Source organism: Filicampus tigris, chromosome 1, assembly GCF_054856515.1.
Source record: "Filicampus tigris isolate MCC_2025a chromosome 1, RoL_Ftig_1.0, whole genome shotgun sequence".
Classification (NCBI taxonomy): domain Eukaryota; kingdom Metazoa; phylum Chordata; class Actinopteri; order Syngnathiformes; family Syngnathidae; genus Filicampus; species Filicampus tigris.
The window spans coordinates 39495204-39504850 of NC_141217.1; the positions used below are offsets into that span (position 1 = coordinate 39495204).

Below are 9647 nucleotides of genomic sequence, written 5' to 3' on the forward strand. Positions count from 1 at the left end.
CGCTGGCGTGCATGTGAGAGTGTGTAAGCTTGCACAAAGGAGGAAAGCAAAAAGACAGAAACATCACTTCAACCCCCCCCCCATAAATGTCCATGACACTTAAAAACATCCACAATAAAAAGATCTTCATATATTTATATACACATATATGTATATATTAGCTTCTTTATTTCCAGTTGGTTCCATTCACTGTCCGCAAAAGGATGAAGAACATGCTTGGATCTCGAAGTGCAACTCTTTTGTTTCTTGCGACCGTCGGGAATGAAGTCGTCTTTGTCCGTGACAAACTTCTTCTTCTTCGCATCTCAGCGTCCGTCACCAAAGCACACCTTCAAACATCACCTTGAGTTTCACGTTGGGCGCGGCAGGCCGGGCTCAGCGGCCGGCCTTCCTGCCTCCTCCTCGTTAGTCGTGCAGCAATTCCTGCAGGCAGTTGGGCGACTTGAAGGCGTCCGGGACTTCGCTGTCCAGCTTGCAGATCACCTTGTAGATCGCTTTTTTCCATGACGGGTCAGCGTCTTTGCCGGCCACGATGGCGTTGAAGAACTCACGAAGAGTCACCTGGGCCACCTCCAGGAATCGATCCGGCACCTGCAAGACCCCCAAAAATATGTCCAGATTTCCAAACACATTTTCACATGCGGTTGCGATAAATGATGAGACACCTCTTGTGTGTCAGGGTTCAGATGGGTGTTTGATTTTATTTATTTTTAATGTATTTATTTTTTTATCTATTTTTTTTTTTTTTTTTTCAAAGTAGAAGTCAACCCTCAAATTTTCTTCATAATATTATGCTCTATGCACCACAACTAGTCAAAACATGGCATTCTGGTTAATATTGCATTCGTGCAATATGAATAGTAGAATATGAGCAGTAAAATCCACCATTTTGTAGCCATGTTAGGGGCGGCCATTTTGTCACTTGCTGTCAATTGAAAATAACATCCCAGTTGCTCAGTTGTAACGACCAATCATGGCTCAGATTCAGAAAACAGGCGAGCCGTGATTGGTTGTTACCTAGGCAACTGGGATGTCATTTTCAGTCGACAGTGAGCGACAAAATGGCCGCTCCCTGTGCGAGACAAAAATGGGTGAATTTTACTACTTAAAGAAACTCTGTGTCAAATGTCAGTTTTTGTTGATTATGGCTGCACCATGTGGACAAAAGCGGTAGTGTTTTGACTAAAGTCAACCCCATTTCCCGTGCGCGCCAGTGCGTAGTGTCGTGAAATCCTGATCTCTCGCTGGCCTGCAAGTTGGACTGAATGACATTTCTATTTCCAGTGGCTGTGTGAAATATGAATAGTGATGAGGTAATGAATCTAATTTTATTCAAACAATACTTTTGTTTTTTTTAATTGTTTTGGGGCTTCTGCCATGACACCAGTAATCGACTTCCGTCCTTATAGCGAAAGGAGGAATGGGTATGCCGAAAAGAAATTCAGGACATTTGTATTTTTTTCTGTGTGCCAGGGTTGCTCCCATCCTCCTCAAAGTTTCTTAGTGCCAGTAAAAATGATACAGACCCCCCCCACGGCATGACAAGAATCCCATTCAACTGCTTGTAAGTCAATGTTTCATCAAAAGAGTTGTGAACATTTTTTTATTAAGGTCGAATACTTGCTCAGTGCTTCTTTAACTGATATTCTACAAACACAATATCAATCATAACGCTGTTTTGAGACGTGTGGCGCTGCATGAAACCTATTGTATTTTTTTAAGGACAATTTCGGCGTTCCAGTTGTCCTTTCCACATGATTCCCATCTATTTGTGTGTTCCTAACAAGCGCAACAACACACACTCTCACAAACGGGCATATTTTTTTCCCCCTGCCCTTCTGCCGGGGGCAAGAACATACAAAGACACTAAACAATCTGACAAGCTTGCTCTCCTTTTTCTCTACCTTTTTGTATCTCATTTTTGAATGGCGACATGTACACACATACGCACAACACACACACACGCGCGCACACACACACACATGCTGACTCCTGCAGACAAGGTGCATGAACCTCGACACTCCAGCAAAGTGTGTAACCCCGTCACACATGGCAGGACACGCCAAGGTTAGATGCCACCAGAACGGATGGTTTACCCCCACCTCACACACGCACACACACACGCACACACACACACACACGCACGCACGTACGCACGTACGCACACTAAATGATTCCCTGGACTCTTGTTCACTACATGCGCCCTCGCTCTCTTTTTTGCTGGCCCCTGGAGAGCACAGTTTTTTTTCTGCGAGGCCCTCCGTCACTGTCCTGCCACAGACGCGACACACAGACGCAGGCAAAATACTTGGTCGGATCAATTCTGTGGTGAGGCAATAACTGCACCTGAGCCAACAGTCAGTGCGCGCACGACAAGCATATTGGATCAGGCTGTTCGGGGGGGCTAACGAGACCAAAGATGCTGATTGCCCGGGGTGGGCGTGCTAATAAGGATAATAAGCGGTACTTCATGCACTGACGTTTTTATCCGGCCTTCATCTTCGTCATGCCAGTGTTGCTTTCTTCTTCATCATGGCTTGCTGAGGGAGACGCACATTAAACTAGTGATGCTTTTATACTGCAAGTCCATGCTGAGGTATGTGACCTCTGACATGCTGTCTCCTGACAACTGAGATCCACTTGCCATTTACTCATTATTGTTCTACCACCGCATTTGCGTGTGTGTCGAAATGCCTGCCAAAAGACAAGCATCTGTTTCCTTTTTCCTCTTTTACACCGTCGCGGCTTTCAGGCCTGCCTTTCGTCACATTCTCCTGTGGTAACATTTGGGTCCACAATATGATGTCCTCTTGCTTCGAAATGTCCCATTCCCCTACTTTTCAGACGCCAACATTTAGGTACTGCGGCATCATGTAAGGAGTTCCAAAGCGGTTTCAAAACTTCTGCCCGTTCAAGGATGATAATGGTCAAGTTTGGTTGATTGGGAGGGAACTATAAATCCTGTCCCATGGATGCACTGGTTGTGGAAATGTATCGGCTGCTCCTTTTCCATCAAAAGGGCGACGCGACTGTAATCGACCAAAATGTAAGAATACACAACTGAGTGTTGTTTGCATTTATGATCTCACCATGGCCGTTTTCTTGAACTATTAAATTGGATCCGTTTGTGCGACGGCTCTGATTGATTTTCTGTCTCCTTTCAGCTTGACAAGTGCTCAACTTTCACACAGAGACAATGCTCTGGTTTTCATGTTGCTTGCGCCTCTAAATGGGAAACTCGGCATAAACGTTCCATGATCTTTATTGTTTGCGTAACCAATGTACCAATGGCTAGCAGTAAAAGTGCCATTTGTATATTTTGGAGGTTTTACCATCAGATAAATGTTGAATTTCATTTAGTCTCAGCACCACCACAAGGACAGTGCTTAAGTTGCTCTTTGTTCTTAGAGGAAGGGTCTGCATTCTGAGATTGCTGATGTGTGTGTGTGTGTGTGTCACCGAAGGGGACAATAGCCTGGGTCATCTGACCGAGGGGCTGCAGACCACTCGTATCACATGACAGCGGCTCAAGGCCGCGTCTTTGTTAGCCGGCCCATTGTCAAAGCTGAGGAGACAGCTGCGGAGGGGAATCACTGTGTACACACACACACACACACACACGCACGCACACACACACACCCACGCCGAGCCCACACAGCAGCACATAAACCGTCCCCTCGTGACTCCTCATGGCTCAGTGACAAAGACCATGCCTTCTTCTCCTTCTTCGTCCCAACTGGAAGACACTTGCACATGCGCGCGCACGCACGCACGCACGCACGCATTCTCCAAGCACATCGCTATATTTATAGTGACAGAAACTGGCAGGTGGCTTTGTTTGCAGCAAGGTCTGCTCGCTGTCCGCTCGTGCCACAAACCTATTCTCAATCTCCATGAAACCTTGCGGCAGCTCATTTGCGGGAATAATAATCAGCTGAGGGTAAAAATGAAATGGCGAAAGAAATCGACAAATCGGATGACGGCGTAATGCCGGGCAGCAGTGCTTATTTCGAGCTGTGGGCATTGGGGAAAAAAATCCGTTTGAATGGGTCGCTGTGATTGGTGCAAGGCCTCTTGGCATGGGAAATAATAGGAAGCGAGAGGAATGAATGAATGAATGAATGAATAAGATGAGAGGAAAGAGGAAAGTAACAATGAAAGGCATGAGAAGTCAAGCCTTTCATGTGGCACAGTGCTTATGGAATCGGATACTCCTGAAATGTGAGCCTCCCCACTCTGCACGCCACCGCTAAGGTGTGTACGTGTACTAGTCAAAGGGCGGAATTTGGAAGTCACCACACCCACCCTTCAAGGAGTCCCGTTCAGATCATCACAAATGAATGTCCGCGTATCAATATATTTTTGTGTACATGACTGCATATGTATGTGTGTGTGTGTGCACGTTTTGCCCAAATAAAAGTACTTGAAATTGTAGAAATGTTCTGCTTCAAGTATGTAAACTCCAGCACGCGTGTATTTTTGTACCTTCAAGTTCAGCGTATCATGTTGCTGATGTGTAAGTGCAAAGTGCCACCTCTTCCGCCGCGCCGCGTACATTGGCTCGTTGTGCAAATATTTCACAACTTTTCAACTCCCAAAAGCCTTGTGCAACGTAAGGATGTCATGCCCAGTGCTGCTGGCAGACTTAACTCGTCGGTCTGTTCCCAAAAGAAAGTAAAAAAACAAAAAGGAAACATTTCTCTTCCTCTTGGCAGTGGCTCGAAGCTGACACCTTCCCCCGAGTGTCCTGGCAAAGAAAATCCTTCTGTCTCTTTTTTGCTTTTTGAAGTTGAGACTATTCCCCATTACCTTTCCCTTTCTCCCATCGCCCCCTCCTCACGCCTCCCTCATTAGCTGGCGGCCGAGCTGTAATTAGGACAAAATACTTCCAGAGAGGGGGTGGTGGGGGATGGGCTTGGCCGATCGGGGAGGTTGTGTGCAGAGGGGATGCAGGACGAGAGTGAGGAGTAAAAAGAAAAAAAAAAAAATGTGGCTGGAGATAATTAACGGCGATGCAATAATTATGCCAACACATGCTCAAACTCAGAATGAAATACCATCGCCAGCCGATAATTTACCTTAAATGCTGACTGCGCGCGACACGACGTTATTAATCGAACTGTGAATTGCTAACTAGATGTCCGAGTAGTTGTAAGCAGGCGGTGGACAGGTGAGCCGGGACGAGATGAGGAGAGAGCCGCTAAAGATGAGCGAGCGTGATAAGCGATGAGGAGGACGGAGTCAGAAGGACAACGGGGGGAGGGGGGACGGCAGGGCTGACGAGGGACAAATCAAGGTGGAACCGTGATGCTAAATTTGGCTAAAAGGAGAAGACTCCAGTGCGCGACGGAGACTTGCTGAATCGGCCGCGGTTCCGGTTTCACGCCTCCGAGCTTGACAAAGAGAAAGAGTCCCCGGTCGGTAATGTTCCCTCAGGGCAGACAAAGGAAGGAGGCAGGTGAAGGTGGATGTCGACAGGAAAAGCGCCACACCAAGGCAGTGAGATATGGAACGCGTCCTCATCGGCCTCTTTCCGCAATTTGTAAGACGACTGCGTCGCTCGCAGCTTCATTTCAATGAAAACGTCCAACGGCCCGACTCGCCGGTTTTTCAAAGATGCGCTTCAAAATACACCCCGACGTACCAGAGCCAAGATTAATCCGTCGACTAAAAATAAGAATCCTCGACAAACTCGGACGTAAGCCACACATGGGAAGCATTTGTCAACTAACTCCGGTTGTACAAAAACAAAAAAGCTTCCTCTCAATGAGTGCAGAAAAAAAAAAAAAAAAAAAAAAAAAGAAAGTATGTTGTTTTTGCTTGTGTGCAAAACGCTAATGGACGTCTAAATGCTGCTGATGTTGTGTCAGAGTTGAAAGGCCCTCGGGTCCCCTTCGACTAATATTGGGAGGAGACAAGTGAGGGGGAGAATGTGACTTGTGCAAATCGCTTTGACAAGGACACCCACGCCTTAAGCGGCGTCCTCTTTCGCCTCGTCGAACGCACACAACACAAACACACACGCACGCACTGCAACGTCCACACCTCAGCAGAAAATCGGGAGGTGACTGTTGCGCTCCGAACAGCTGACTTGGAGGGCGTTTGCTGAAGCCAATTTGCGGGAAACATTTGACCCCAGCCGCTTTCGGCATTTCAGACTGGACAAAATCGTGTGTTTCTCGCTCTCGCGCTCTAAAAACGGTTGGGTTGAAAATAACACAATTTGGCATACAAAAATGGACCGATCCACTTCTTGGGTCACTTTGACCCAACTTTCTGGGTTGTTTTTGCAAAACATATTGGGCTGTTTTGTACAAAACAAGGCACGGTGGGTCAAATTGACCCAATAAGTGGATCAGTCCATTTTTGACCCAAAATGGTGTTATTTTTAACCCAACTGTTTATAGAGTGTACCTTTTTATGAATAATTTGAATTGAAGCTTGACCACCTTTGCCACCTTCGATTCATGACATTCATAATGTCATTTTGGAATCGGTAGGATTCTCGCTTTGACACAGGGAACTCATTGTGAAAAGTTTCAAGTTTTTAAGAATTACTCTCAAGTCAAGGTACCACAACTATTTTTCCTTCCTGTGTTCAAGAGAGACAACATTGTGACCGTTGCGTGTACATGTTCCTCGGCCTACCTCAAAGTCGTTGGCTTTGTTGTAGTGCATGTTGAGCGCCCGGAAGAGTTCGGCGTCGCGGCCCACCGCCAGCTCTTCCACGGCAGTCACGCCCTCGTTGATGGCCTGCCGGGCGTACTTCTCCATCTGGATGTAGTAGAACTCTCGGAAATTGCTGAACCACTTGATCAGCTGGGAGGTGATGCAGCGGTTGAACTGCAAATGTGCAGAGGAGGGGGTCACACGAATCCAACGAAAGTCAACATCCTGACGCGGTCCAGGAATTGGTTGACAGTGTGTGTGAAAAATAGGCAATTGTGTGGAGGAAACAAAACATGGAACACACCTACAGCCCAGTGAAAGTGTGTGTTTTGTGTGTGTGTGTGTGTGCGTGCGAGTCTGCTGAGGCGGAAAAACGGCTTTGACATGGAGATTAAGCTCGGTATTGTTACAAGACATCTTGGTGCAGGGACCTGGCCTGTGTGGTGGACATGCAGTGGTTTGGCGTGAGCCACGTTGAAAGGAAAATAGATTTTTTTCGCTTCATACTGAGGAGTTGCTTACACAGGCTGGCACTTTTTTCCATTGTTTTTTTTTTTTTTTTCAAATTTGTAAAATATTTTATTTTTTGTGGGGAGGTAGACAACGCTATTTTTTGTGTGTGTGGGAAGGCGTATTACAGCTTTGTCCCTGTTTTGTCAATAATTGTATGTATTTAAAAAGAAAAATGTTATTTTGCCCAATTCTTATTCTCGCCACCCAATTATGTATATTAGCCTTTTTTTTCTGTAGTTCTAGTCTAGTAAATTGAAAGTCACAACAGTCACGCATGCATGAGCTGTGTGACTTTCAAGAGCAAAGCAAAACAACAATTGAAGGCTTGCAACTGGGGAAACTCATAAGTTGGGGCACTTGTGAATCACTGCTCTATTCTAGTGCAATATTCCAGCCACATGCATTGCTAAAGAGCAAGACGCGCAGCTCCCCCACTCCACTCCACTTCAGCTCACCCCGATCGCTGCTCAGCATCGGAGACGAGAGGTGACAAATCGCTGAGCGTGAGGCATGCCACTTTGTGTTTAGGGCCAAAAGGGGGAATAGGAGCGGCATCAGAAAAAAAGTGTCAAGTGATGCTTGCACCCCCGACCCCCGTCAGCCACTGCACTCGCCCTTCCCACAACCACGCCAGAAAGCCAAACTTTAAGAACTGCAATGCGCTGCAGCTCGGCACATTTTGGGGGAAAACTATTTGAATGTGCACGATCAACATAAATAGTCTCCGTATAGGTTCGTTTTTTGTTGTTGTTTTTTTTTTGCTACGGTGTTGAACTGGCACACCGACATCAGGGATGGGCGCTGTCCCTGTCCAATGTCCAAGTGCAGTCAATGAAGTGCGATGAAATGGATGCACTCTGGGTCTCTGTCAAATCTGGCGGAGCGCGCGTTCTCTCAGAGACTTAAGCGCCTTTCCACTTCTGCACTGCGGCGGCTGTAGCAAGCTTAGCGGCCGTTGAAGGTGAAACATCAGATTGCACGTTTTGATTCAATTAACGGCTTCCGAGCGACAGCACGGCTGCTGACCCGTGCTGGCGGCTTGGGGTTGGCCTGAAAGCGCTGCTCGCAACAATTGCAGTCATTTGTAATGGCGGCGATGGTGAATTCGATTTGGAATCATTTGGTTTTCGCTGATCTATGCCAGTCCTGAAATCCGTAGAAAGCGACACAGCTGCGTGTTGTGCGACGTGCTGCTCGACAATGCTTAAACAACGGCTGATTTATTCGCTGAACTAGTGATGCAACGACTCCAAACATTGACAACCGTTGATGTCTCCATTGATGCCATTAGCACTGGACGTGGAGTCCCGAGAGCCAAAAGTGAAAGACTTTCTTGTCTAGCTTCAATTTTAGGCCCGCCTGCTTTTCTCTTTATATTTGTTGCCTCTGGGTTGCATCTTGAGAAAGCCTGGCATTTCCTTCCATTGCTGTGCTGATGGCAGTCACATTTACAGTATGTGCTGCTACTGGTTTCTCCTGGAAACCATTCCTATTATGGTCTGGACCTTTTTACATTTGAAAGAAAAGGAAAGAAAAGTGATCCGTTTGTTCCAAGTGATCCTTGTAACGGTTTTTTTGTTGATTTATTGTTTTAAAAAAAATTTTTATGACTCACTGTTCTCTGTCTTTTGTTGGTTTTCAGCACTTTGTTTCAGTATTTGTTGTTTATTAAATTGCTTGAAAAAGTTGAGTTGAGTAAACTATTTTAAGTTGAATTTCTTCATTAATTTGACAAATTGACTTTTCATTGGACTGTAATTAGTGTATTTAATTCCAATAAGATTCCTTCTACGTGTTTCCGTCTTCAGTTAACAATATATTGTGATTTATGGTAGATATTTGATTCCACTGTATGGCTTATTGCACAACTGCTGTTTCTCGATTCTGCCGTTACTGTGAAATAAAATGGTAACGTTGGCATTCTTTAGAGTCTAAAAATGGATTGATTAAAAAAAAAAAAAACATTTTGCCATCTAGAGTGTTTGAATAATTGGTACTGGAGCTGCTGCTGGTTCACATCCTGATCTTGCCAAATTGTCTGCGTAACTCCAATTAACAGGAAGGAAAAGAGGCGGGCAGGACGGAGGCTAATTGATTGCCGATGAAATAATGTCAGCCAGCCTCTCAAGGAAAAGAGTCCAGAGTAACGGGGCGGACTGAATCCTGTCGCTCATCACCCTCTCTTACAGGAAACTTGGGTGTGAGATGAGGAGTGAGTGTCAAATTAATCCACATCCCCTCTGGCCTTAACAAGTCCTTAATTGCTCTCGCTTACTCTCTCAAGACAGGATGGCGACAACCTAGAAATCTTTACGCTCACATCTGAGTGTCTCCTCTGAAGGAGAGGGCTAATAGCTTCGTGTGTGTGTGTGTGGGGGGGGGGGGGGGGGCGTATATGTGTGTGTGTGTTTGTGCATACAGTGTATGAGACTAAAACAGCCGTGCGCTCCAACCCACTTCCCACA

General features: G+C 46.0%; 1 protein-coding gene across 1 annotated transcript in view; it reads right to left on the reverse strand.

Annotated features, from left to right (window-relative positions):
• Positions 1-151: 151 nt before the first annotated feature.
• The window catches only part of LOC147154062 (prospero homeobox protein 1-like), a 21079-nt gene continuing 11583 nt past the window's right edge, over positions 152-9647 (reverse strand). Inside the window, exons 6-7 of the mRNA XM_086040388.1 lie at positions 6649-6843; positions 152-591 (exon numbers count right to left, since the gene is read on the reverse strand). Of these exons, the coding sequence (XP_085896514.1) occupies positions 406-591; positions 6649-6843 (381 nt within the window). The 3' untranslated portion in view covers positions 152-405. The remainder of the gene's footprint in view (positions 592-6648; positions 6844-9647) is intronic.